The 27,552-nt window shown below is 65.1% G+C and overlaps 3 protein-coding genes across 3 annotated transcripts in view; all 3 read right to left on the minus strand.

Annotated features, from left to right (window-relative positions):
* The window catches only part of LSP1 (lymphocyte specific protein 1), a 35,439-nt gene extending 30,198 nt beyond the window's left edge, over positions 1 to 5,241 (minus strand). The window contains exon 1 of the mRNA XM_059067986.2: positions 4,932 to 5,241. Within this exon, the coding sequence (XP_058923969.1) occupies positions 4,932 to 5,005 (74 nt within the window). The 5' untranslated portion in view covers positions 5,006 to 5,241. The remainder of the gene's footprint in view (positions 1 to 4,931) is intronic.
* Positions 5,242 to 13,271: 8,030 nt separating this feature from the next.
* Positions 13,272 to 14,781, minus strand: TNNI2 (troponin I2, fast skeletal type). The gene is made up of 5 exons (XM_059070414.2): positions 14,317 to 14,781; positions 14,097 to 14,225; positions 13,861 to 13,950; positions 13,574 to 13,750; positions 13,272 to 13,443 (listed from the first exon to the last, which is right to left on the minus strand). The coding sequence occupies exons 1-5, from the start codon at positions 14,764 to 14,766 to the stop codon at positions 13,348 to 13,350; spliced, it is 942 nt and encodes a 313-aa protein (XP_058926397.2). The 5' UTR covers positions 14,767 to 14,781; the 3' UTR covers positions 13,272 to 13,347.
* Positions 14,782 to 17,278: 2,497 nt separating this feature from the next.
* Positions 17,279 to 25,859, minus strand: SYT8 (synaptotagmin 8). Its single transcript, XM_059069264.1, is given in 10 exon segments — positions 17,279 to 17,512; positions 17,614 to 17,747; positions 17,842 to 17,947; positions 18,032 to 18,196; positions 18,265 to 18,426; positions 18,520 to 18,596; positions 18,599 to 18,636; positions 19,011 to 19,176; positions 19,290 to 19,539; positions 25,707 to 25,859. Coding segments are annotated over 10 exon segments (1,485 nt in total).
* Positions 25,860 to 27,552: the final 1,693 nt, after the last annotated feature.

Raw genomic sequence — 27,552 nt, forward strand, 5'->3', positions numbered from 1 at the left:
CCCAGCTTGGAGGCAGTTAGCTGATGGAGTCTGCACAGACTGGCCTGACCCCAGGAAAGGGCCGGGGCTTTCCTCTCCCGCCACCGACACACCGCCCCCCCCGCCCACCCCACACCTCTTATCTGCCTGTGTCTGGCACTGCAGGGCTGTGCTGGCTGGGCAGTGTTAGGAGGCCTGATTTTCTCAATCCCCTTATCTCCTATAAACTCCACACCCGCACAGGCCCCAGCCCCCTCCCTTCAGGCTCATGGGTATGGGGGAAGGGGCAGGGGCTGGGCTGCCTTCCCCACTACGGGCCTGGATTCCCGGCTGGCCGAGCATCCCCTGGCCCTGCACCCCCAGCCTGTGCTTTCCCCTCCAAGTCTCAATTCATCATCGGCAGAGAGGGTCTGACTCTGCCTGCCTCGGTTGCACTTAGGGTTTGGGGAGTTCTGGGAACTCCCCTCACTGGTTGTCTTATGGCCCAGGGCCCCCCTAGAAAGAGGATCCCCAGATGCAAAGGGCTGGGGGCTGGGGCCTGAGAGAGAAGCTGAGGGCTCCTTTCCAGGTGGCTCTGGAGAGGACCAGCTCATCATGGCCATGCCAAGCCCCATTTCTGCTTTGGAGGAGGTCCCGAGGGGTGTCTTCTGAGCTGTGCCCTATTCGGGGTGGCCCTCGTCTTCATGGGAACCTCAGGGAGCAGCAGGGGTGGGGTGATTGAGCGCCTGCGAGGGCAGCCCAGACACCCCTGGGTCACCCTGAGTCCTAGCCGGGCCGCAGAGGGCCTGGGCTCCCCAAAGAGCCCCTGCAGGGAAGCAGCATTAGGAAACACATTCTAGCAGCAGGTTCAGCCCTTAAGCCTCAGCTTCCGCCCCTGGAAAGGGAGGCCCTAGCACCTGCCTCACTGGCTGTACAGTGAGAACCTTGGCTTGCAGAGCTTGGCCAGGCTGGCATGGCTGAGTGAGTGCTGAGTACCTACGACTCTGACTGTGTACATGGGGAAACTTAGGCCCCAGGAGCAAGCTGCAGTCGCCCCAGAAAGTACTAGGCCAGGCGCAGCAGCCGGTGCCGTGTGCCCTGGGGCTCTGTGCCCACCCACCTTCTCCCTGCTGCACCTGGAGCTCAGAGCCCAGGACAGTAAAGGCAACACCCACAGCCCAAGCCCCGCCAGCTCCAGGGGCCTCTTGCTGCTGCCAGGACCCCCATCTTCCCCACTGAGGGCTGGCCCGTTGCTCTGGCACCCTCTGAGGGATGCTGAGGTGGAGGCAGGCGGGGAGGGGGCGTCGCGGAGGGAGGGCAGCACTGCACAAACACACAGTGCCACCCTGGGGGGCCCGCCCGTTCTGGCCCGGAGACCCTCCTGGCTCTGCCCCAGCGGCTCCAGGGTTGTTTATGAGGAGACAACTGGGGACCAGGAAGGGGGTGGTCATGCAGGGAAGGGTTTCCGGCTTCCCAGATCAGCAGGGTGGGCCGTGCGGTGACTTCTCCAAGTGTGTGTCAAGGTCCTCTCCCTCTTCTCCACCCAAGGAGGGGATGGGAAGTGTCCAGATGGAGGCGGGAGGAGGCGAGGAAGGCATCCATCATCTGGGCTGAGCTAGGCCTCCCCCCTCCCCTGGGAAATTTCCAGGCGCCCGAGACCCCTGACGTGGGGAGGAGGAGACCAGGTCCACCTGGGGCTCCCAAGGCCTGACCCAGCTCTGACTGCTGCCTCTGGGTCTGGACCCCGGGCAGGTCTGGGGAAGGAGCCCCAGCGTGCGGCCCCCAATCCCTCCACCCCATCAGCCCGCTGCCGGGGCCAGGGCCTCATGCCGCCCGGCTCCACCCGTCCTCCTGAGTGGCCTTTGGCACTGCCCACTGCCCCAGGGCCTTGTGCCCGGATGTACCGGGTGGTGCCGGTCCTGCTGAGAGGGCAAGCGGGTGGGAGGGCCACCGGGTACCTGGCTGAGTGGGGGGCTCCCACCCGTGGGTTTCTGCCCCTCACACGCCACAGGCTCCTCCCACCCCCAGCTCCCTCAGGGGGATGGAGGCATCCAAGGCCTCCCGGCTGGCTCAGCCCCTCCCTCCAGCTGCCAGCGGCCCGCAGCCCTGTGGGGACCCGTGGCCTCTCTCCTGAGGACCGTGCAGCCCAGAGGGCAAGGCCGAGAGGGTCTGCAGGGACAGATGGCCGGGACAGGGACGCTGCCCAGGCTGGCCCTGCAAGCTGTCACCTCCCTGCCTGCCCCCTTAGCTCAGCACCCGGAGGAGTGACCCAGGCAGCGGCACCTGCGCACGGGCCACGCCCTGCCTGGCGGGCAGTGGCGCTCAGAGGCCTGGGGGCACAGTCAGGGTCCTCCAGGGCCAGAGCAGCCCAGCCCACCCGGGGCGGGTGCTGGAGAGGACAGACAATGCTCCGTGCCGGCCCCCGCCACGGGCAGTGGCAGATACGAAAGGAGCCTGGGGTAGCAGTCACCCTGGGGGAGGCGAGGAAAGCCTGCAGAGGGGGTAGGGTGGCCAGGTACGTTGAGGAAGGGCCTGTGCAAAGTCTGCGATGATTCCGGCACCTTCCAGAACTGGGAAGAGCTGGGACAAGCTGGGAAGGCCAGGCGGCGGGGGATGGGGTGGGGCCTGGAGACCACCCTGTCATCCGGGCCAACCAGGGAGGGGCTGGGCTGCAGCAGGGGGCAGCCCAGGGGCCGGCAAGCCTATCTCCAGATGGCAGCAGGACTCCCGCATGGGTGCAGACAGAAGAAGGGCCCAGCGTGGTTCCGTCCGGCCCTGGGGAGGGTTGGGGTGCACATGGGGCCTCCGAGGGGTCTGGGGCAGTCCGAGGGGATGGCCCCACTTGGCCAGTTGGAGGGAGCACGGCCTGCCCTGGATCCACAGACCTGAAAGCCCCCGTGGGCAGCACATGGGGGGCAGGGGGGAAGGCCTCACCTGCTCAGCTCCGACCCCAGCAGACCCTGGCCGTCCTGGGGGCCCCTGGGCGGGGCTTTCCAGCCTCAGTCCCCTGCCTAGGCGTCAGGGACTTTCTCCCTCACCCTGGACAGGAAAATCCCCGCTTCCCTTAGTCACCTTGAAACAAGAACCCCATCCACCCCGGGTCTCGGTTTCACTCTGAAATGTCAGCGTCACATCCCCCCCAACTGTGGGGGTGATGCCTCCGGGGCACCCCGGGTCCAGGGGTCAGGGGTGCATCCAGCCGGTTCTTCAACCGAGCCCCTGACAGAACCCGCACAGGTGCCGCCCGAGGCCCGGGGACAGGCGCCAGCGAGCCGCCGGGACCTGGGCTGGTGGCCGTGCCCTCCACCGCCGCCTCGCTCTCCTCGGCATGCACGACAGCTGGGAAGGGGGTCAAGGAGGGGGCCAAGGAAGGGGCAGGCCCTGCCAGGCCGCTCAAGCCGTGCCCTTCTATGGGCATGAGGTGGCCGGAGGCGCCCAGGGCCGGACAGCGCTGACGTGAGTAGCCATTGCTGAGCAGGGACACAGCTGTTACTCAGTCACCTGCTGTGTGTGGAGCGACCTGCCTCCCTGGAAGGATGGGGCTGTCTCTTCAGGGCACAGAGCCTGGGCCGTGCCCCCCTCCCCTCCTTGGTCCCATCTAACACGGCCTTCCCCCACAACAACAGCCCCCGCCGGACGACCTTCCTCCACACACACACACACACACACACACACACACACACACACACACACACACACACACGCCCTGCAGACATTTCTGTCCTCTTCTCATTATCAATAGAAGCATCGCCACAGAATCAGGTACGCTGCCACCAGCCTCCAGCAGAAGAGCTGGGGTTGGAATCCACTTTGCAAGTCAACTCTGAGGCTGTGGGGAGCCCTGCCATCAGGGGCTCATCGGGGGGTCCTAGTGGGCCCCCTTCCCCTGCCCTCTGCTCCCTTCACCCCCTCCCCCAGCAGCAGCTCTGGGGCAAGTGGGAGTCGGCCCTGGGCGGCTCCATCCCAGTCCTGTGGCTGCAAGCATCTCACCCCCCACCCACCCCCGTCTGGAGCCCCTACTCCTTCCCTTCCGCTTGCCTGGCCAGAAGCCGGCAGCCCCTGCTGGCTTCCTCCTAGGCCGGTGGTCTCTCTCCACACAGCTCCCAGCCCAGACTGTCAGAACACGCGTCCCTCCCCAAGCCCTGACCACTCCCATCTCTCTGGCACCTGCACCCTGGGGCAGTCGGACCCCCACGGTGTGGCTCAGCTTGGATGCCTGCCCTCAGCAGCCCCTCCCCCAGCCAGGGACCCCCCTGCACAGGCCGGGGGTGGGGTGGGGGAACACGGGGAGCTCTCCATGGAGCACAGCTGCCTCCTGAGGAAGCCTGGGTCACACAGTTTCCCTGCCCAGCTCTGGCTGCAGCCACACGGCTGGTCCTTTTCGCTGGCAAGCCACGCAGCCTCGGCTTGTGTCCCCTCACGTCTCACCGCCAGCCAACAGCGCCTGCCTGGCCCTCAGAACCTGCGGCAACCTCAGCCTCCATCACCACCGGGAGGGGGCAGCCTGCGGGAGGGGGCCCGGCCAGGCCTCAAGCACAGGCTTTGAGGATCCCGAGGCGGAGCATGCCCTCTTGGCCAGGCTTCGTGGCCCGGGGCCCTCCCCACCTCCTGCCCTCACAGCTTCGGCGCTGCCTGCCCACGGCCCGGTTTCTTCCCCAGGTGTCCAGGCCGCATCCTGGACCTGTACCAGGCGTCCGGGCTTCCTGGTCCTGGGTCAGCATCCCACTAGCTGGTGGGGAACTCGGACTCTCCCAGTGAGGCCCAGCTGCAGAGGCAGACAGAAGAGGCGTCTACCTGCCCTGGGTGAGACGGGGTCCTAGGAAGATGCCCTGCAGCCTGTGTGCCTCCCCTGAGCCCCGAGGGTGCCATTGACCTCCGAGTTAAGCGTCCCCCGCGTCCCCCGCACCGACAACGTGTAAATGCAAAGGTTTCTTCGGACCACGGCGCTCACGCGGCCCGGGCCCGGGCCTTACCCTGCGCCTTCTTCCACCAGCAGTGCCTGCTGTTCCTCAGAACCAGGGGGGCTGGGAGCTTCCGCCATCGCCATCGGGCTGGCGTCTGCTGGTCCCTGCTGCGTGTGTGTGCTGCAGCTCTCAGCGCTTCCTGGGGCCGCTGCCCCGAGCCTCCCCTCACCCCCAGCCGGGTTTCACTTCCCCCTTCCGGCAGCAGGTTGAGGTTTGGAGCATATCGGGGCTTGGGTTGGGGTGTTGTTTTTTAATCTGTTGCTGCAAGAGGAGAGAAAAAAAAAAACAGCCATCAGGAAACGTTAAGCAAGTTGCAGGGCCCTGGAGGGCAGAGAGAGAGCGGGTGGAGGCAGAGGTGGGTGCAGGGGTGCAGGGGTTGGGACACCCGCGAGCTCCCATGCTCCCCCTGGGCCCCCTGCAGCCCTGGCCCCGAAGCCCACCTGTGCGTGGCTGGTGTCCCCAAGCACAGGGCACTGTCCCAGTCCCTGAGCCTCCACGTTAAGCATGGTGACCTCTCTGGAGGGAGGTGTTCTGGATGCGTGCCCAGAGCTCAGACTCTCTTATCCCCAAGCCTCAGGCCATCACCTGGCTCACCGCTCACTGGTCTGTGCTCTCCAGGCGATTTCTGGGGCCTGGCACAAGCTGCCCTGTCTGCAGGCCCCGCGTCCTCTCTTACAGTTTTCTTTACTTTCCTGAACTGTTGGGGTCCCCGGTCTCTCTGCTGCCCCTGGACTCTGCCACCTCCTGTGCCCAGGGGGCTGGGAACTGGCCCTCACCCACCAAGCATTCACCAGACCCCGGGCGGGGCCCTCCGAAGCATGCCCTCTCTCCCCTCTGTCCATCCCCACCCTCAGAGGCCCAGAAAAGACTGATCCCTCCTGTTAACTGCTGAACTGTGTCCCCCAAATTCATAGGTTGGACTCCTAATGGTCAGCACCTCAGAATGGGACTTTATCTGGAAATAGGGTTATTGCAGATATAATCAGTTAAGGTGAGGTCATTAGGGTGGGTCCTCAACCAACATGACTGGTGTCCTTATGAAAAGGGGAAATTTGGAGGCCGACTTGCCTGCCAGGAGACGCCATGTGAAGACGAAAGCGAGATGGGGGTGGTGCGTCTACAAACCAAAGGTCCCCAGGAAACCACCAGAGGCTGGGGGAGGGGCCCAGGACAGTTTCTTCCTCAGAGCCCAGGAGGAGCTCCCATGACATCTGGGCCTCGGACTTCTGGCCTCCAAGACTGGGAGACGTTGGAACCGCCCCATCTGACACTTCCTGGGGCCGAAGAGTGGGAGACACCCCATTCTCCACGCGTGGCGGGTGGGAGCGCATGGCGGCCATGCCCGAGGATGCTCCGGGGATCTGGGGGCCCACAGCGTGCTGTGGGCCCAGATGCAGCATCCTCCAAGGTCATCCCAGGCCTCCCCTCCTGGTCCTCATGTCCCATCTTGCCACCTGGCCCCCGTCCCGGTCCCCTCTCAAGCTCCAGCTCCTGCCCTGAGACTCCACTGTCCCCAGCACTCAGCTCCTCCCCAGATCCCAGGGCCCCTTCCCATCCCCCCAGCCTCGGCTCCCCCATTGAGCCCATTTTTGTGTGTGTATGCTAGAAGCTCTCACGTCTTCAAACAAAAGCACCCTGGACCCGCCCTTCTCACACCTCCCTCCAAGGCCAGAGAGAGGCAACCCTGGGGACCCCGTGTCCAGGTTTGAGGGCCGTTGTGCCCTGCTGGCGGGTTAGGCAGAGCCAGACTTCCTCAGAAGAAGAGTCCACCCAAGAAGCAGACATGCCATCATCTGTTCAACTGGCATCGTTCACTCAAACTAGAGGGGCTGTTGAGAGGGAAGAGACCGCTTCTCGTCCCCCCCTCTCACTCCCACACCCGGTGCAGCGTCCAGCGACACAGTGAATGACCGAGGCAAACCACGAGCTAGTCTGAAGCCCGGACGCAACAGCCTCTGCAGGAGGGTGGGGTGGGCACCAGGCAGGCTTCTGGCCCCGGAGATGCTGAGCCAAGGGGCACAGGCCCCGAGGGGGTCTGGGCGAGGCAGACGGGGGCAGAGAGACACGGGACGCACTGACTCCGCCCTGCCTGTGGGACATCCAGGAGGAACGTCCAGGGGCGGCTGGGTCCATGGACCAGGTGGCCTCCAAGGCCCAGGTGGGATGGGTCCCCAGGGAGACCAGTGCCAGGACCACACGCTCAAGTGACAAAGTGATACCGGGTGACTAGATGCTGGGGAGAGGATGGGAGAGAGTGGGCAGAGAGACCAAGGAGGAGGGGTGAGGAACAGAGAAGTGGTCAGCACAGGGGCGGGTCAAGGCAGAAGAGAGTGACGCCTGTCTGGTCCATCTGGAGCGCCGAGGGCACGAGTCGGCCAGCACGGGTCTGAGACCGGCTGCCAGTGGGAGGAGGGCAGGTCGCCGAGGGTCGGAAAGTGGCCTTCCAGGGCCGAGGGGTGGCAGAGGCCACAGCAGCGCAATTTAGGGGCCCACTGGGGGCTCCGTGGGTTGGAGGCGGGACAGTGGGAGAAGCAGGATGGATGAGGAGGAGGGTGTCTTGATCCAGGAGAGAAATGTTGAGGCTCTGAAGACAACGGGGTGGGGCGGGGGGTGCGGCTGGAGAGAAAGGGGGCCTGGGACGTCTATGAGCTGAATTGTGGCCCCTAAAATTTCACATGTTCCGGTCCTGACCCCCAGGACCTGTGAGCTTATTACAAAATAAGGTCTTTGCAGATGATCAGGTTACATGAAGTCACCAGGGTGGGGCCCTAGTCCCGTAGGACTGGGGTCCTTATAAGAAGAGGAGGTCAGGACACAGACACACACAGAGGGACGACCCGTGAGGACACAGGGAGGAGACGGCCGTCTACACGCCGAGGGGAGAGGCCTCAGGAGGACCCAGCCCTGCCCACACCTGGATCTGGGATTCCAGCCTCCAGGACTGGGGACAGTAAATGCTGCTGTTTGAGCCGCCCCGGCTGTGGTGCTTTTTTATGGGTGCCCAAGACACTGATACAGGGATGTGCTAAGCAGGGAAGGAAGAAGCTGCTATAACAAACAACCCTACACGTCAGGGGCTTAGCACCAAGAAAGCCTCATTCTCAGCCCAGTCCAGGCCAACGTGGGTGGGAAGTGGGTCCACATTCATTCTGGGACCCCAGGCTCCTCCCTCCGAGGACCTCAGAGTCCCAGCTGGCAGGGGAGGGGCGGGGAGACCACGGGGGAGGCGGGGGGGGTCTGTGGCTTCACCTGTCCCCAGGGTGTGTGCCCAGTAGCAAAAGTTGAACAGTGTGGTGGGCAGCCAGCCATCTCCTGCCACCACGAGGTACAGAGGCCAAGGAGCAAGAAGATGGGGTGCCCAGATGTGCTAGGGGTCCAGGGGTGCCATCAGCAAGCACAGGTACGAAGCAGAAGAAGGTCAGGGGCACGAGAGGATCTGGCCGTGGACTCCTGGGGCTGAGGTGCTGTGGAAACCCAAGCAGAGGCGGTCAAGGCTGTTTGTGTGGATGTGGGCAGAGAGCAGAGGCACGGCGAGGGAGATGGTCAGCGGGTCAGCAGGCTGGAGGGGCGCCCAGGCTCTCCCGCTGGGGCTTGACCCTCAGTCCCGCGCTCAGGCCTCCCAGGCCGCTCACTCGGCCAGAGCGTGTGTGCACACACGCTGTCCAGCTTTGCCCCGGGGAGGAGCTGCAGGGTCTGCTGGTGTAGCCCCCTCCACGCTCCCCATCAGGCAAGCCGGGTCCTGGAGCCGGAGGTGCCTGGGGACACACAGGGACAGGGCAGGGAGTCTGTGGGGTGGGCGGGGGACAGACAGGTCGGAGGGAGGCCAGGGAGGACGATGCCAGGCAGACGGGGGTGGCTATGCTGCGCAGATTCACCGAGAGACAAGGTGAGGTGAGAGTAGGGGCAGCAGGTGGGTTCCAGGAGCCACCGGGGGACAGGGGACAGCGGAAGAGATAGGGGAGCAGATAAGGGTGTCTGTGCACACACGTGTCCCCTGATGGGGTCTGGGGGTCAGGCAGAGGGATGTGGCTGAGACCCTCCCCACGGGCCGGGTCTCCCTGGAAGGGGGTGGCTGCAGTGAGCCTGGGATTGCCAGAAATTCCCCCAGGGAGTCATGGCGTGGGCTCCGGAAGCAGGAGAAACCATGAGGAGGGGGCCCAGGTGGAGGGTCCATGAGGACCCCGTGGGTACAGCAGGAGGAAGCTGTCCAGAGATTCTTCCTACGGACACCCCCGCCCCCAGGGACGACAGAGGATGAAAGCTGGGAGTCCAGCGAGGACTTTGGTGATGGGGGTGGCCGGGAGGTAGGGCCACATGCGAGAGGAGCCCTGGGGGCCCAGTGTGGACGGTGGGCACGCCAACTCCTGCCCCGCCTGAGGGCTATACCTGCCCTCAGCATGGGGTTACCATGGCCTGGACCATGTGCCAGGCTCTCGGGGCTGAGGGCTCACAGAAGGCTTCTTTGAGGAGGTGGGGAGGGGGCAGCCGAGGGAGGGCCCAGGAGACACTTCCAGAACTGGCACTGAGGTGGGTGTTGTGTGGCAGAGAGGTTGGGGGGAGCTGGAGGACTCCTAGAAGGGGCCCGAGCTCCCTCCTCACCTGTCCATCCTGTGAGCCAGGTACACTCACCTGCACACCCATTTTGTTGCCGGGTAAACCGAGGTCCAGCTGCTGTGAGGAGGAGGCTGACAGGGAGGCCTGTGGCTTGCTGGTTAAGGGGCAGGGGAGCAGGTCTGGGCCTGAATGGAGGAGCTGGTGCTTGGGGACCAAAGGGGACAGGTGTGGACAGGTGGTCACAGGTGAAACTGGAGAGAGGGCGAGGTGGGTGAAGCCCTGCAGGTGGGTGCTCACGGAGGAGCTCTGTGTCCTCCAGGCCACGCTGGCTTCCCCCCTGGCCAGGTAGGGGTACAGGTAAAGGGGGAGGGGAGCCTGTCCCACAGGTGCAGGGAACCCAGGGGGACCGCAAGCCATCCTAGTCCTCACGGCTCCGCTCACTTCCAAGTGGACCCCCAGCTCCGCCCCATCCCCCGAGGCTGGCACCACCCGCCCTGCCCCGTCTCTCTGGCCCACTGCACTCACCCAACCCGCTGAAGAAGGGTGCGTCCAGAGCCCTCCCGAGACCCCTGTCTGGGTCCCCCACCTCCATCAAGCCCGCTTCCCTGTCATCAGCCCACTGGCCCCGCCTGGTCTCCCAAGCTCTCTGGGCTCGTCTGCCCACATCTCCATCTTCAGAAGTCTGGGCGATTCACCTTTGTTGATTCTGCTTCATCTATTCTGTGGTTGCTTAAGAGTGTTCTTGCTTAGGGCTTCCCTGGTGGCGCAGTGGTTAAGAACCTGCCTGCCAATGCTGGGGACACGGGTTCGAGCCCTGGTCCAGGAAGATCCCACCTGCCGCCGAGCAACTAAGCCCGCGTGTCACAACTACTGGGCCTGCGCTCTAGAGCCCGCGAGCCACAACTACGGAAGCCCGCGTGCACCTAGAGCCCGTGCTCCACAAAAAGAGAAGCCCCCGCTCTCTGCAACTAGAGAAAGCCCACGCGCAGCAACAAAGACCCAACGCAGCCAAAAATTAATTTAAAAAAAAAAAAAAAAAGAGTGTTCTTGTTTTGACATTTAAAGAAAAGTTTAATCGGGGGAAATGATTTCAAACTGACAGAAAAGTTTCAAGATTAACACAAAGAGCATCTTTAATTCTGTCGCCCGCTGTTGCTACCTCTCCGTCTCTCCCCTCTTCTACTCCTAAGGGCCTTGTGGCCTGTTTCCTGAAGCTGGAGCCTCCCTCTCCCCTGACCACAGTGCAGACACCCACCTCACTCTAGCGGACGTGAAACACCACAGTCATCTCACCGTCCAGTCTGTGGTGAGACCGGTCCTTGTGACCGGCTCCCCTCGGTGACCGTTTTTTGTTTGTTCTGCCCGCTTCCTTTCTGGCTCACCGAGAGGGTCCAGGCTCTCTGTGCACTGGCTGTCCCTGTGGTCAGCCATTCCTCCTGGAGCCCTGGTCCCTTCCTGGAGGACAGTGTACGGGACCAAGGCCCGGGAGCCCGGGCGCACTCACGGGGGCAGGTTGGGGAGAGAGCCTCGGGCACGATCCCGCATACGGCCCGCACCACGCAGGAGCACGCCTGCCAGCCTCGCCTGCCACCGCGGTCCAGCCGAGCCACGTCCCCCAGGGCTTCCTGTGGCTGCGTTCCCTCCCTGACCTCCAGCATCACTCACGGAGTGGGTCGCGTCCCCTGCACCTTTGCTGCCCTCCTCCTGCTGCCCTGCATCCAGCTCGGGCCCTCCAGGGGTTGCTGTCTTGCTCCGTCCATTGTCTGGGACATCGCCCAGTACTCACATCTGAGGACACCTAGACGTCATCTCCAGCCCGGACGCCTGCACCCAGCTGTCTGTGCCTGGGAACTGCCACGTTCCCCAGCCGCCCAAAATCTCAGCCCATAGCCAGCCCCTCACCTGCCCCAGGCTCCTGCCCTGGAGAACAGCCCTCCGCCCTCTCCCCCTCAGCACAGGCCTGGGCGCCCCTTCTCCCTCGTCCACCGAGTCCTGGGGTGCTCCGCCTCTGGAATCTCTCTCCATCCACCGCCGCCCTCCACCCACCCCAGGAGGTGACAGTGGCCCCTCTCCCACCTCCAGCCTCCACCATTCTCCACCCTGCAGAGATCTTTCTAGAAGGTGCTAGACTATGCACTTCCCCAGAATTGCCCCATTCAGCCCCACGTCCACATGGCTGCAGGGACACTGAGGTCACCCAGCAAGGGCAGTGGCAGAGGGTCGCAGAGGGGCGTGGAGCCAGGCCGAGTGGCGCTGGCCAGATGTTTGCTGGCTTGGTTTGGTTTAAATGGTCCTCTTTCACTTCTCTCATTCATTGGAAAATGTAACAAGTACCCATAAATCCACTGTTCCGCCCAAGAATTACAATAGCATCCCCCAAACCTACTTCTGCTTCTGTGTTTCCACCCCACCTGTCCCCGGTTTGGCCCCCACCCCGGGGAATCACTGTCTGGAATTCTGTGTTTGACATTTCATTGCCTTTTGAAAAGAAGACCATTTTCCACATCTGATGGAGTTGGGTCCTGCCTATGGGAACCGCATCCCTGGGGTCCCTGCACCCTGGGCAGGGAACTATGCCCTGGGCATAGATTCGCACTCCCTTTCCCGGCGGGCACGGCCCCTGCGCAGCTGCCCGGTACACTTTGCCGGGTCCGAGGCAGGTACTGCCTCTATCACTGGCAGCTCTCACCGCCAAAACCCACTCACTCCTTGAATTCGCTGCCTGCCCTGCCTGCTCTGGACTCCTCACGGGCTGAGCCTCAGCCAGGAACGTCGAGGGGTCCCCTCTACCCTGCATCCATGAGCAGGAAAGGCTGCCAGGACACCAGGCCTGGGCCTGAGGGCCTGATGAGAGAGCAGCCAGGTTCTGTGGGGAGCTGTTCGCAGGATGGAGCTGGTCCCTGGGCTGCTGCGGGGGTGGGGAGTAGTACTGGCCAAGGCCGGCAGGGCAGGATGACGTCTGTCCCTTGAGGCTCAAGGCTCCGGCCCTGGCACATCAATCGCTGGGGCCTCCGGAGGGCAAGGGCAGGGCGGACAGCCGCTCTGTCAGGGGCAGCAGCCTGGCCTCCCCGGGCTCCCCACCAAAGAGCTGAGCGCAGGACCTTGGTGGGCCACGGCACCATCCCTCACAGAGGAGGCTGGCGGTGGCCTTGCTGTGACATTTGTGTCTGGGCCTGTCGGGGACATCATCCCTTGATGTGTGTCATGGGCCAGGGCCGGGGGCTGTGCAGGAGGGAGAAGCTAGCCCTCTCCCTGGGCCCGGTGTCAGGCCAGCTGAGCCTGTCATCAGTCTCCAGTGGGAGCACGGACCTCAGCCCGGTGTGTCCCTGCCCCATGCGCTCAAGACTCCCCGGAGGGCCAGCTGATCCAGGACTGCCCCACGTGCCCCCTGGTGGCGGGGCTGGGGGGTCTGGGAAGGGGCACCCTGGGAGGAAGGGGCTGCCCACAGGGTACGGGACACAGGCCCACGAGGCCCCTGCCTGGACTAGTGCCACAGGGGCAGGGTCTCTGGGCCCTGTGGGGACCTTCACGGTGACAGTGACAATGGACCAATGGTCTTCTAGGGAAGTGGCTTTGACATGGCCCGGGCACCCGAGTCCAAGCTTCCAGGGTCTGACATCACCAAGCAGCCCCAGGAGGCAGGCGGGTGGGTGGGGCCCCAGCCGAAGTCCCCAGAGGCCCGTGTGTGGCTCCTCCGCCCGCAGCCCGGGGTCCCCGGTCTCAGAGTCCTTCGCACGGCGGCCTGTGGGCAGAGAGGCTGGGGCAGGGCCGGAGCAGAGCAGAGCAGAGCCTTCGTGGGGGTTGGAATCCTTTATTGACAGGAGCTAAGCCGGACTCGGGGGGCTTCGGGCGGGAGCGGGCGGCGGGCGGCCTAGGACTCGGACTCGAACATCTTCTTACGGCCCTCCATGCCCGACTTCTCCTCGATGTTCTTCCTCCAGTCTCCCACGTCACGCAGGTCCCGCTCCTGCGGGGGGCCGGGAGAGGGCTCAGGCCCGCCACCTCCAGCCTTACTTCCCCCGCAAATCCCATCCCAGCAGACCCGTGCGGGATCTGAGCTGGGCCGGCAGGAGGGGTGCGTGAGGTGGACACCCTACCTTCTCGGTCTCCTCCTTCTTGACCTGCTTGAGGTTGGCCCTCAGGTCCATGCACACCTTGTGCTTGGAGCCCAGCAGCGCCTTGAGCATGGCATCGGCCGACATGCGCACCCTTCTCAGCGGGGGCCTCTTGAACTTGCCTCTCAGGTCAAACAGCTTCTGGTTCATGTCCTCCAGCTGCGGGGTGGGCAGCAAGGCTGGGCAGAAGGTGGCGGGGGCCAGGACCTCGCGGTCGGGTCACCCCCCCCAGCATGTCCCCCTCCCCCTCCCCCTCCCCAACCTCTCACCTCCTTGCTGCTCTTCTGGACCTTCACCTCCATGTCGTACTTCTCCTCCTCGGCCACGTTGATCTTGGCGTGCAGCTGCTGGCAGAGCTCCTGGGGGCGGGGGCCGTGGGTGGGTGGCCATCCCCTCACTCGGCCTGCAGCCGCCCTGACCACCCCGCTTGCCCTGTGGCCCAAGCGGGAGACAGGGCGGTGGCAGGGGCTGCGTGGGCGGGAGGGCGGGCTGGGGGCCTGGCTACCTGCACCTCGGCCATGGAGCTGGGAGTGTGCAGCGGCGGGCAGTGCTCGGACAGGTAGCTCTGCCTCTCCTTCTCCCGCCGGCTCTCCTCCTCCTGCAGCTCCGTGGCTGCGATCTGGAGCATGATGCTCTGGGGGCGGGGGGGCGGGGGAGGCGGTGGTGAGGGGCTGCGCGCGCCAGGCTGCAGACGCCCGGGCAGCCCTCCCCAGGCCCGCACCTACCTTCAGGTGCTGTCTGCGGGCCGTGATGGCCCTGCGGCGCTTCTGCAAGGCAGGGAGAAGAGGCTCAGGGTCAGTGGGGCCGCCCGCGCAGCCCGGGGGTCCTGCCCGAGGGGCGGCTGGGCCTGGGCCTGGTGGGGAGGCTGGGCCCAGGACGCGGCGCTGCGCGGTGACCCTTTCTTTGCCCCGGTGGCCCTTCAGGTTGGGAGGACTGGGGTCTGGGGTCGGGAGAAGGGGCTGTGCTTCTGAGGCAGGGGGATGCTGGCGGGCCCAGGGGGCAGGGGAGGGGATGCAGCCCTCAGAAAGAAGAAGTGGTTCCCCACTGAGCAGGCCGCAGCCGCATTTCCGCTGCTCGCTGCTCGGGGAGCACTGGGGCACCCGGCAGCCACTTCCTCCATTTGTCAGTGTCTCCGTGGTGGTCGGGGGGCGGGGGGGGGTGTGCGGGTGAGGCATTTTCACAGAGTGGGGAGGGCTGGGCGGCCTCCCTGGGCCTTAGAACGGTGACCTCTGACCTCTCCTGACTTGGGGCCCCCACCCCCTCCATGTTTCACCCCCAAAAGCAGATACTCACCTCCTCGCTGTCCCGAGGGGGGCAGGCGGGGGGGAGGGAGAGAGAAGAGAGGTTAGGGCCCTGCCACGGGGCTGTGTGATGGGGCAGGAGGGAGGTGGCCCGGCGGGGAGATGCGGAGACCCTCGCCCAATGGGGAGTTGGGTGGGCAGCAGGGGAACCGGGTTTGGGGGGCTACACTTACTCGCCCATCTTGAGGTCCCGGGCTTAGAGCCTGTGGGAGGGAAAGGGGAGGGGTGTTAGGGCCACAGCCCAGAACCCCAGCTCTGGGGATGCAGCGCCTCACCTCACGCACTAACCCCCACCCCCACCCCCCCCGCAGCCCTGCCCAACCCCCACCTCCTTGGGGGACACTTCTTGGAATTCCCCGGGGGAGGGGAGGAGTAAGAGGAGAAAGTGTTCCCAAAATGTCCCAGGCCGGCCTGGTGTCACGGCAGCTGTCCCCGAGGGAGGGGGCGTCCGGCCATCACAGGTGCTGCAGGAGCGACCAGTTATTTTTAGCTCTGCTCTTTCAGCTTCTGCCCCAAGTGCATATAAGAAACGGCCCGCCAGTTGGGCCTGGGGTCCCTCAATCTGTAAAAGCCCCTTGCCGTGTCCCAGAGGTGAGGCCTGGCCGTCGGGGTGCTGCCCGGGGCCCCTTCGCCACCCCAGCCTGCCTCCTGATGCGTCTCCCTCTCGCCCCCTGCTCCGTGGAAGACCCCCAGAGAGGCTGCTGGCGGCAGCCCTGGCCCCCAGGCCCCCGGCCCGGGAAGTCTTCCTGCAAGCGAGCCCGATCAGCGCCTGTCCCGGCCTCCGAGCCGGCCTCACCTCGCGTCTGAGCAGCAATGCTTGGGAGCGGGGTCAGGCCGGCGGCGGCGAGCTGGGCTGGTGGGCCCAGGGGGAGGGGTATAAATGGCCTCCCCCAGGCTGGGCCCCTGCTCAGAAAGGGCATGGAGCCCTCCTCAGACCAATGGGGGCACAGGGACCTCCCCACCTGCCCAGGCTGCCTGGCCCGGCCCAGCCTTGCACTGCCATCCAGGCCAAGAAGTCTTGGTTGTTGGTGGGGGGGGGGGGGGGGGTGCTGAGCTTGGGTTGGTCTATTTAGGGCTCAGTGACGACTTCGAGATGCCTCCCTTGTATCTTACAAGGAGCCTGAGAACAGGACGACGGCCTCGCCCGCCGTGGCGCACAGCTCAGGGGTCAGCCAAGGGGTCACTCCGTCCTGGCCCCACCCGTTCTGAGTCAGGGTCCACACTAGTTTCCTCGGCTTCCCCAGGGCTCCGGGCCCCCTGGGGAACAGCAGCTGCCTCGCACTCTGCTTCTTATTGTCCCCTCCAGCCCAGCGGGTGTCTCGGGCATGAGCTGGCCATGTCCTCCCGTCCCCAAGCTGGCCTGGGGCAAGGCCGGACCCCCACACGCGGCCTCTGGGGCCTGCGGCAGTGCCCAGGATCTCTGGGGCAGGGCTGCCCTCCACGGGCGTGATCCCAGCTTCCCACCGGGAAGCAGGATGCGGGGCGCCTGGACGGACGTGCAGCTTTGCCTGGACCGCCCTGCCCGCCGGCCGGCTCCCGGCACAGCTCGGAACACATCCTTCAAACCCAGGATTTCGGCACCACCCACCTGGGAACCTCTCCCTGACCCGAGGGGGCCTGGGGCCCGCCTGGCTGCCCCAGGCAGGCCCGGCACTGCCCTTCTCACCCCGGTCCAGGCCTGCGCCCCCCGCCCGGGCCCCCACCCAGCAGAGGCATCCGGATAACCATGACTTGGCACCCTCTGAGCTGGGGGTGCACGGCCCCAGCCCTGCCGGCTTCTCGGGCCATGGGGAGGGTCAGGGAGAGCTAAAGCCGTCCAGATGTGCGGGGATTAGAGCTGCTTTCCTGGCCAGGCTGAGCCCCCAAAGGCCCGGGGCGGCTTCCGAAGGCATCTACTGCCCCCTGCTGCTCGTAAAGGGGACGCCCCGCAGTCACCATCCGGAGGGTTTGGGGGCCCCTCAGGGGCTGGGGCGGTCCCTGGGATTGTGTTCCCCTCTGTCCACTGTCACCATCCCCCAAATATCTCCCACTTGCCCACTGTGTCCCCAGGGGCCCATCCCTCACTCTCCAGCTGTTACTGATGGGGAGGGCTTCCCATCTCCCAGTATCATCCCCCTTGGGCCTGGAAGGGCCCCTTCACCCTCACTCAGGGGTCAGGCATGGGTCAGAGCCCTCAGGGCCTGGCTGAGCCTGGAGAGGAGACCCTCTCCTTGTCCTTGGGAGGGGGCCGTGGCGATGTCGGTGGAGCCCCTGGCCCTGCTGTGTCCACGGGGTTCAGGAAGGACGCACAGCCATGGGGGAGAAAGCGTTTATTATAGTGGGTCCCCAGCGCAGCCTGCACGGGGCCCGTGGCCCAGCACAGGGAGACCGAGGGCCGGGGCTGTTTTCAGGAGCCAGGCAAGGGCAGGCACAGATGGGGCTGCAAGGCCAGCGCCCGGTCCACCTCCCTGGCCGGCTGCAGGTGGTGCCACTGGGCGATGGGCGGCCGGGCATGGGCCAGCACGTCGGCCTAGTGCTGTAGGGGTTGACCAGAGGCCCGGGCGCCCAGCACAACCTTGCTCACGGGCTCGGCCTGGAACTGTGGGCCCTGGGCCCAGACGGCCAGCACCAGAACCACACTCTGGGTAGAGGCAGGCAGAGGTGCGGTGGGACGGGGAGAAAGACAGCCGTCAGTTTGACCCTGAGCGAGGTTCCACCTGGCCCCTCCTCCAGGCAGCCCACCTGGATCTGGCTGAAAGGCACAAGGAAGGTGAAGGCCTCTTTGAAGTAAGGGGTGGCCGTGCCCTTCCTGGCAGATGTCTTTCTCTTCTTCCACTTCCTCTGGTTCAGCACAAGCTGGAACTTCACGCAGGGCTCTGGGCAAGTGCAAGGGGTCATAGGGCATCCCAGATCGGAGGGCTGAGCACAGGGTTCCCTCCGTCCGTGTGGAAGGGCAGGTCCGGCTCTCACCTGCCAGAACTGGGCTCAGGCCTCGGGCCTCCAGCACGACCACGGTCAGCCAGCCCGAGCCGGCCACGTACTGGAGCAAGAGGCACACCTCCCCCAGCTGCTCGGGCTGCGGGCAGCAAGAAGGGCCTCAGCTTCCCTGCTGGGCACACCGGGCAGGGCGGGACTGGAGCCCGGGGGTCAGCAGGCTCACCTCGGCAGCGCTGGGTGGGCCCAGTGGGTGCCAGAGCTCCAGGACGGGCTGCAGATCCACGGTGCCCAGCAGCGGGCTGAGCACGCCCAGTGGCTCGTGCTGGGAGAAGTGCTTGTTCAGCACCTGCACCTGCAGGGTGGTCCGGGGCAGCTCCACGGGGGGGACCTGCGGGGAGGGGTGTGAGCGGCCCCCGCTGCCCGGCCCAGGCCCCTGGCCACCCAGCCCCGACTCACGTGGAAGGAGCAGGTCTCTTCGAACGTGGGGCACAGGGTACCACGGTGCACCTTTGTCTCGTGCCTGCACCCGGCCTCAGGGGAGAGGCCGACGCGGGCGTAGTGGTCCGCCGTGCCGCCTGGGCCCCGGGGCCTCAGGTCCGTGGCCTGCTTGAGGCCCACCTTGATCTAGGAGCCAGGGGGCATTTCAGCCAGGGCCCCTTCCTGGTCAGCCCCTCCCCACCCTTCCCCCATCGCCCCTCCAAACCCCCGCACGTCCTCGGGGCCCCTCATCTCCTGGCTTCTAAAGTCATACTCCACAGACAGCTGCAGGCACTGCCACTGCTGGGGCCCCCAGGGCCAGGCTCCACGTTACCCACATCTGGCTGCACCCAGGGGGTATCACGGGCTGGCGACAGCAGCTGCTGGGACTGTGCCCCCATCAGAGCCCCGGCGTGCCAGAGATCAGGTCCAGGATGGGTCACACCTCCAGGCCAGGCCACCACAAGGGCGCACACCCCAGCTCAGCTCCGTGGGACCGGCCGTAACTGCCCCAGGTCCACCTCTCAGCCCCTGCCCTCCTCCAGAACTGCTGTGGCTCCTGCAGCCCACACCCTCCCTCACCTGGTTCATCGCCTCGCCGGCCAGGCGGGCCCCCCTGCCACTGCCCTGGGCAGACCAGACCATGCTGGGGGCTGAGCTCGTCCCCAAGCCTGGACCTTGAGCTGCCTCCCGGCACTGACCCAGCTGGGGGCCCGCTTCTCACCAGGTGGGGGTTGATGGTGCTGCAGGTACTGCCCAGGCCCACGGCCTCCTCGTCTCCGGGCTCTTTCCCGTGGCAGCCGCAGCGGCAAGAGCAGATGGCACAGGCCAGGCAGGAAACAGCGAGGATGCCAGCCACGGGCGCAGTGGCTGTGAGCGCCCAGCGGAGCCCTGGGGGCAGGGCGGGGGGAGCACAGAGATGGGCCTGAGATGCATCCATGGACAGCGGCTGCCACCCACCCAGCCAGGCCATCCCCACGCCCCTTGCAGAGGTCCCGAAACTCAGGGGATCCGGGCGACCAGGTCCGGAATGAGCCTGGGTGCAGCCGTGGAGCCCGCCGGGGCCCGGGCACTGTGGGGGCCTGGGGTCGCCCCATCTCCTCGCCCTGCTGGCCTGGAGCAAACAGCCGGGGCAGCCAGGTCACTTGTGAGGGTAGCCCCTTGGGCCCCTGCCTCCCGGCCCATCTGCCCAGCAGCAGCCAGCTCAGCCTGCCTGGGCAAGGAGTCCGCCCAGGGCGGCCCGGGCGAGGGGCACTGACGGTGGGGAGCGGGGGGCAGCGCTGGGCCTTGGCCAAGGTGAGGGCTTAGCTGCCGCAGGCCTGGGCTCCCACCACCTCCCCTAGCCCCCAGCCCAGCCAAGCGGGCCAGGCCTGGGCAGCCTGGGCCCTGGCCTCACTGGTTCTCGCCGAGGAGCCCTCCCTCTCCTCCCCGCAGGGCCTCTCCCTCCAGGAAGCCCCCTCCCACCTGACCTCTCTCCCTGGGCCCCGGGCCCATCCTGGCCCACCCGCCACCCCACCCCCGACCTCGGGCCCACCATGGTTTGCCACTGATATAGGTGGAGCATGTTTACATGTGGGTCCCCGGCCCTGGAGCAACTGGGAGCCTGGGGATGGAGGCCCTGAGGGGTAGGGGTTCTGCTAGGGTCATGGGGGAGGGGAGGGGTGAGGAGTGGGGGTCGCCTGCCTGCGGGAGCTCCGTGTGAGCAAGTCTGGGCTGAAGGTGCATTCCTGGCGCCTGGGGAGGAGGGTGAGGTGGGGGCAGGCAGGGGTGGGTGTAGCTGGGAGAGGCCAGAACATTCCTGCCTACTACCTGCCCTGCCGCCCTTCAGAGCTCCGCCTGCTTTGCTCGGGGGTGGGAAGGAGGGTGGGCCCGGCTCGGCTGCGGCCCGTCAGGGACCCGCTCAGCCCCCACGCTGGGACCCCAGGCCCACGGCTGCTCTCTCTGGCTCAGCCTCCCCCGGCTGCCCTTCCTCCCAGGAGCACCAGCAGCCACGTGACAAGGACCAAGCCCAGGCCCCACTCCAGGAATAACCAGGCATTGGAGCCGGATCCCTGGGCCTCTGCACTCCTTGCCCAGCCGTGTGCCAGCGTGGGGAGGGACCGAAGCAGCCCCACTGTGATCTCAGAGACCCCTCCCACCCCCCATGCACACGGCTAAATGCCCCACTGCCAGCACCAAGCCAGCCTGTTTGCAGGAGGGGCCACAGCTCAAAGCTCACAGCTCAAAGCCCCAGCTTGGCCTCCGCTTCCCCCGCAAACGCGCGTGTTTTGTCCCCGCAAAGGCCAGGCCGGGGGGTCCACACGCACAAGGAAGGGATGTTGAGGCGGCCTGTGCACCGGCCCCAGCTCAGAAGGAGGGCCCGGCTTGCTTTACTGCCTGCTGCAGCGGACTTAAAGTTCTAACCATTTGCAATGAGAGGCTGTACGTTTCCTGCCTGGGCCCCACAAATTATGGAGCGGGTTCTGGCTCGGGGGGCCACCGGGCGAGGCCCCCGTGGTGCAGTGGGGTGCACTCAGGGGACTCACAGGTTGCAGCCGCCCCTCTGGTCACTGCCCGCCCTCCTCCCAAGGACACTCCCAGGTCAGCTGGTAGGGCACCCCTGGTGGCAGCTGGTGGCGTGCGCTGGCCTGAGAGCCGACGGTCCACAGGGGTCCCCAGAGCAGCCCAGCGGTCAAGGCAGAGAGGCCCGGCTGCCCTCGTGGGATTCTTACGGTTGAAAATGTGGGGGTCAATTGTCATTTGTCATCACAGAATTTCCATCTGTGCGTGCATGCACGTGTGCACACCTGTACCTGCGTGTGGCTGCGTGTGCATGCCTCTGCATGTGTGTGTGTACACATATGTGGGCATGTGTGTGACTCTCCCCACACCCCTGCTCGGTTAGTGTCCTGTTCTTGGCTTGGCTGGGGTGCGATGGGCATCGAGTCACAGGAATTTGGTGCTGCTGGCTCAGAGGGCTTCCCAGGCCAGCCCAGTGAAGGTTGAGCCCCAGAAACACAGGGGGTGCCTGGGAGCTTACCCGAGAGGATCCTGGATCCCTGGGCACACCAGCCACAAGCAATGGGCGGCCCTGAAGCCTGGGGAGGTGCGGGGTCCTTCAGGACTGCCCTGTCCCCGTGGTGGTGAGGGTTCCGGCTGGCACACAGCCACCAGGTGGCGCCGTCTGCTTCACTGGCCCCAGCTACGCCACGGTCCAGCCTCCCGGCCTCGGCTCCTGGGGGAAACTTGCAGGAGCCCCCCAGGCGGGCAGGTGCCCCAGGGGCAGCTCTCCAGGTCCTGTGAGGGCTGCCCCGTTCTCCCTGTCCCCGTGCCATGCCTCTGGAAGCCCTCCTGGCCTGGGCCACCCCTGGGGGGCACCTCCCGTGCCGACCCCTCAGAAGGCAGGAAGTCCCTCCTGGTGTCTACTTTCTGCGGGCCAGCTGGGGAAAAACCTCCAGGTGCCAAGGCTGTTTTTCCCGGGAAAGGGGGACAGGCATCCTTCCTAAATGGAGTCCCAGTCCCCAGCCACCTCCTCCAGGGCTCCCTCCCAGCTGCTCCGCTCTCTGCTTCCGGGCAGGACGGCCTCCTCCTCACCCCCCTCCCACCCCAGCTGCCAGGCTCTGCTCCCCGCTGCTCCAGGACCTTCCCACCCCCTGCCCATCCTACTTGGCCTTGGAGACCTGAGTGAGCTCCACCTCTCCAGGAAGCCCTCCCTGGTCACTCCTGGCCCCGGCCCTCGGCCCTGCCGGAGTTATGCTGGATTCCACCCTGCACCCTCCCCGAATCAGGAATGCCAGCTCTCCCAGGGGGAGGGCCTCCAATGTCAGCTGGGCACCTATCAAAGCTGTGCTGACTGACCCCTTCCCCCTTTGGTCTAACTGGAATTTTTTATGCTCTGATGGGACCAAGTTTCTTCGGGCCTCCCTCTGCAAGAGCAAGATCCCCCCAAGTGTTGGGGGTGGCAGCCACCCCCGCAGGTGTCACACACCCTCACCTGATGCCTGCACTTCCTGTGCCCCTGCCCCGGCCTCCAGGCCCTCCTCTCGGACCCTGGGCACTGGATCCCGTGCTCAGAGCCTGTGGCTTTGCTTGGCCTTTAGTGACCAGGGAAACTCTCCTTGGTGTGGGGAGGGGTGGGGGGGCAGGGCTTTGGGGAGCCCCACCCCAGGGCCGGAACTGCTGGCCCTCAGGAGTCGGGGAACTCCCTTGGGAGGAGGGCCCCTCCCGAGACCGAAGCACCCGGCGTCTCGGCCCTGGGACTGGGGCATCTCGAGCCCTCCTAGAGGCCTTAGCAAGAGGAGGTGCTGGACCATCAGAGCAGACCTTTGGGTGAAGCAGCGGGAGGGAGGGAGGGCTGGACTCGGTTCGTGAAAGTTCTACGCCCCAAGGGGGGTGTTCCGAGTCACAGGAACATCTGGGTTTGGAGGGGCCCAGCTCTGAGTGGCCCACCCAGGTCAGGGTGTCTCTCCAAACCCATTATCAACGGACGGCCAGACGTGGAGTGGGGTTAATGCTTAGCCAGCCTGCAGGACCCATCAGGCAGGACTTCTGGGAGACTCAGCCCAGGTTGAGGCTGCTTAGGGGACACGACAGGTGGGCCGTGTACGCATGCATGCACACACGGGTGTACCCCTGCTGGTCACGCGTGGCTCTAGGGACACGTGGCATGTGGGGCATGCCTGTCTCTTTGGGCACATGTTCCCCTAAAAAAGGCCTGGGCCCCTCTGCTCATCTCACCCAGAGATGGGGGTATAGAGGTGGCAGTAAACAGTTCCGGGGCTCAGAGGAGGCCTGTTGCAGGGCAGCGGGCATGCAGGCTCCCGTGCTGCGGCAGCGAGGTGCGTGGGTGGCCGCGACGGGGGTGCACGGCCGGCGGGATCCAGCCCGCAGCGCGTTTGCCCTGCATGCGACTCTCCCCAGCCTGACTGTGTAGGGCCTTTGTGCCTTTCCCCGGATCTGGGCGCCTCCGTGGCGAGACGGGCGTCTGAGGTTCCAGGGCAGGAAGGGGAAAACCAAACAGAGCTGGCAGCCCCAGGCCAGCCCTGCGGCCCCCGAGACGGCGGCTTGGCAGCCAAGAGCCACATGGAGACCCTGGCGGGGCTCCTGGATGGGGATGCTTCCTTTGAGGTTGCTTGGGGAATGTTTGAGGTTGGAACTCATGGCAGTCGCCGGCTTGGGGGAGCCGGGAGCTGCTGGCAAGGAACCGTGAGACGTGCTGGGACGGCACGCGTGCACCCTGCCCGCGCTGACCCGGCTGCCATATCCCGCTCAGCTGGGGCGCCCCACGTAGCGGGGCCCGGGCTGAGGACGGGAGCGGGCGCTCAGCTCGCCACAGTCTCCGAGGATTGGGGTACCCCGTGCCCATTCACTGGGTCCCAGCCTGTGTGTGATCCTTGATTCAGGCTAACCGTGCCCTCTTCATCCAAGTGCCTGTGGCTCGTCGTTGGCGTGTCAGGGGACCTGTACACATCATGTGAACTTCTGAGGAGCCTGCGCCCTGTCCCCTGAGTGAGCACCCTCCTCTGAGTGCGGGCATCGTGGTGCTGCTTCCTTGAGCTTCTCTCCGTCTTCCGAAGGTCTGCCTGGTGGCTGTGGGTCTGGATCTCCGGGGGATGCCAATCCCGCTTCTTGGAGTATCTTCGTGAATAATACCCCATTCACCTGGAGATTGAGGGGACACTTACCCCATCGTCTGACTGCACGTGTAGCCTGTAATCCATACACCAGCACTCACGTCAGAGACCTGGGGTTCTCCGTGACTCAGGCATCAGGGTCCCTCCTGGGGCCACTTGCACCCTCCCCGCATTGACAGCATCTCCCAAGGGCCTCTGGGACCCAGCTGGCCAGGACCTGGTTCCTCTGCATCTTTGGGGCCCCATTCACCTTCTCTTGGGGTATCTATTCATCGGGGCCCCATTCACCTTCTCTAGGGGTATCTATTCATCGGGGCCCCATTCATCTTCTCTTGGGGTATCTATTCATTGGGGGCCCCCTGCTGTCAGAGCATCTTTTCCCCACTCCTGTGGATACCTGGAGACACACCTGACCATCGGAACTTCCAGAAGCCTCTCACCTCATACCCAAGGTGCCGGGGGCATGCTCCCCACTAGCCTGGAAGCCAGGACTCTGTTCTGTGGTCACCTGGTTCCTGGAAAGTCTGTACCCATTTGTGGGGGCCCTGCGTGCTGAATGCCCCCTGACATGTCTCACATAGGCCTGAGTGCCAGGTCAGGGCCCGCGGCCTCGCCCCTGTGGTTTGGGATGTCCTGTGCCCCATCCACCCCTCCCCGCCCCCTGCCCCCCCATTGTGTGTCCCATTCATCCTTGTCTCTGGCTCTATGTGCTATTCATTCCCAAGCTGGGTGCCTGCCTGCCCTACAGCCAGGTGTCTGGGGCTGTACCTATGCTTCCCAAGAGCTGGACCCCCACCCAAGACATGTCTGGGTCCTACCCCCCATGAGCCTGGGTCCTGTTTGCCGCTAGTGGAGTGTCTGGGTCCTCTAACCCACTAGTGGAGTGTCTGAGGCCCCGTACCCCACTCTGCTTGGGAGTTAAATTGCCCAGTCCACATCCCCTTAAGATGCCTAGGGGCATCTCAGTGACTGAGTCCTTGCAGGCTCTGTTCGTGGGGCCCTGGGGCATGTAACCCATTCCCTGAAGAATGAGGGTGGCTTCCTCGTCATCCAGTGTGCTCTGCCTTCTGTCACCCTGATGATCTATGCCCATCTGACTGAGAAACTGGGCACCTGGCCCCCCACATGTCTGGGCATCAGGGCGACGTGCACACAGCATCTGAGTTTCTGGGTGCCAGGGGTCCCAGGCGTCCCAGGCACTGGAACTCTGGCCGAGACAGCCCAGCCCCGTGAGACGAGCTCACTCCCACTCCTCCATCAGAGGGTCTGGGTGCCCAGTCTCGGAATCTCAGCTGGTGCCGCTGGCACCCCACCCCCTGAATTCTGTGTATGCAAATCCTCAGGGGGTCTGGTAACTCCCTGTCTCTGCACCCAGCTCACCTGAGGCCGACGAATCTAACCTCATTCATCTGAATAGATGGGGCCAGGCACCCATCACCCTCAGTTCTGGATTCCCCGCTTTCCTCTGTTTTGAGTCCAGACCGCTCGCCCCCCACCCTCTGGGTCAGGCTGCAGTCTGTACCCTTTCCCCGTAAAGCCTCAGGCCCCAGGAACCCATGGCTCCATTGGAAGGTCCTGGTCCACGGTTTTCTGAGTATCTGGGCAGCCTGTACCCCACTCCTCTGATCACCACGGTAACAAGGACTCCAACTGTCAACCTGACGGGTACCCTGCCCCCCAGTTTCCAGGGCCTCTGTGCGGTCTACCCCCCATCCTCCAGGCTTTGGTGTACCCCACCCTTCACAGCGTGGGCTGTGGGCACCCTCCAGTTCCCACGTTCCCTTCTCTAGTTGCCTGAATCCCATTCACCATGGTCTTGAGCAGCGTAAACCCCACCGCCTGCCTCTCACGTAGGCCCACATCCCAGGTCTCGGGCCCCTGGTGGCTGGTTCCAAGTTCCACTGCATCTTTGGATGCCCGGTGCCCATTCATGGGTGTCTGGGCCTCTGTGAGTCCGTCCATCCTCGCCCTGGCGTCTCCACTGGGCTCACGTGTGACTCCAGGCAGGCTGCTCCCTGACATCCAAGCGTCCGAGGGTCCCCTACCCCTTCCTTGGGTGCCTGAAGCCTCCACGATCCATGGAGCGCCTGAGGGATGCGAACCCCATTCACGGAAGGCTCTGGGTCCCGCACACCCTGTGACGATGAACAGCCGATGCCTCGTACCCCCCGCTTCCGAGTCCCCGGGATGCCCTTGGATAGTCAATGTCCAGTGCTCACCTGGTTTTCTGGGCCCTGCAGCCTGCACCCCATCCTGAGGGCCTGAGTCAGGTGTGCCCTTGGGTCTGAGTTTCGGGGTGCTCTGTTCTCCATTCATTAGGGATTTTAGCAGTAGGGACCCTGAGTGGTTTACATCCCACACCTCACGTAGGCCCCACGTCCCAGGTCTCGGGCCCCCCGTGGCCAGTTCCAAGTTCCACTGCGTCTTTGGACGCCTGGTGCCCATTCACGGGTGTCTGGGCCTCTGTGGGCCCATTCATCCTCGCCCCAGTGTCTCTGTACCCTATTCATGCGTGGCTCTGGGCAGGCTGAACCCTGTCCGCCCACGTCTCCAAGACAGTCTGTGCTTTGTCACCCCAGTTCCAGGAACAGCTGCCGTGCAGCCAGCAGGCACATTCCGGGGTTTGGCTGAAAGCCAACGCAAACCCCGGGATTGCTGGCACCAGCAGCAAGTGGGGGCAGGGCTGGGGAATGACCCGGGGTGGGTCGCAGATGTAGAGGGGAGACTGGGGACCCTCGGTTTGGGAGCAGGCGATCAAAGCCTTCCCCACACGGTGCGTGTCCTGGACAGGCTGCCAACGGCTGAGCGCACATTCCAGACCCCTCCACTGCGCCTGGCAGTTCCTGCCCAGGCTGCCCTGCAGCCCACCCGCCGGCTGCCTGGCCAGGAAGGGTGGGGGCATCCTGGCTGCGAGACAGTCCACATCGGCTCGGGGCAGGGCCCCAGGGTCCCAGGCCAGAGTCGGGAGCAGAGGCGGGTGGAGGGGAACACCACCTCTGGTGGCTGCAGACCCCTGTCCCCCTGCCATGACCCTGGCCAGGGGCTGGCTGGCTACCTCCCCACCTCAGTTCTATGAAAGCCCCCGGAGGAAGGGCTCCTGGCTCCAGCGCCCCTTCCCCTTCAGACTCTGGTTGGGGCTGGCTCCATCGTGCCCCACCTCGTATCAGGATGTGAGGGTGTGCGAATGTGACCACTTCCTGCCCAGGGGGTTCCTGGGGGTCAGGGAGCATCCCGGTTTCCCAGAAGTCCCTGTGGGTGCCAGGACCTGAGCCCCACCTTCTAGGGACCCGTGTGAGGGGCCCAGTCCAGGCTCTCGAGGGTGGGATGCAAGGCTATGCAGGCTCTCCGCCTGTGAGGGGGGCTGTCCAGGCTCTCCAGGTTCCGGGCTGTTGTATTCTCTGGGCGGGCCCGCCGGGCAGGGTCCCCTCTCTCAGGATCCAGAGGTCCGGGTGTCCCCCCGGGTTGAAGGGCCCCTGGCTCCCCCGACCACTGCTATCCAGGCCAGTCCTGCTCTCCGTGGGGCTGCTCACTTGGAGCTCAGGAACTGGCTGCCAGCCCTCCAACCCTGCCCCTCCCCAGGCTCCCCAGGGCTGCCGTGGGCCCACCGGGCTTTCTGGCAAGATGCACGGGAGCCCCTTTCAAGCAGGCCTGCGGG

The sequence above is a fragment of the Kogia breviceps genome, chromosome 7 (assembly GCF_026419965.1).
Source record: "Kogia breviceps isolate mKogBre1 chromosome 7, mKogBre1 haplotype 1, whole genome shotgun sequence".
In the NCBI taxonomy this organism is placed as follows: domain Eukaryota; kingdom Metazoa; phylum Chordata; class Mammalia; order Artiodactyla; family Physeteridae; genus Kogia; species Kogia breviceps.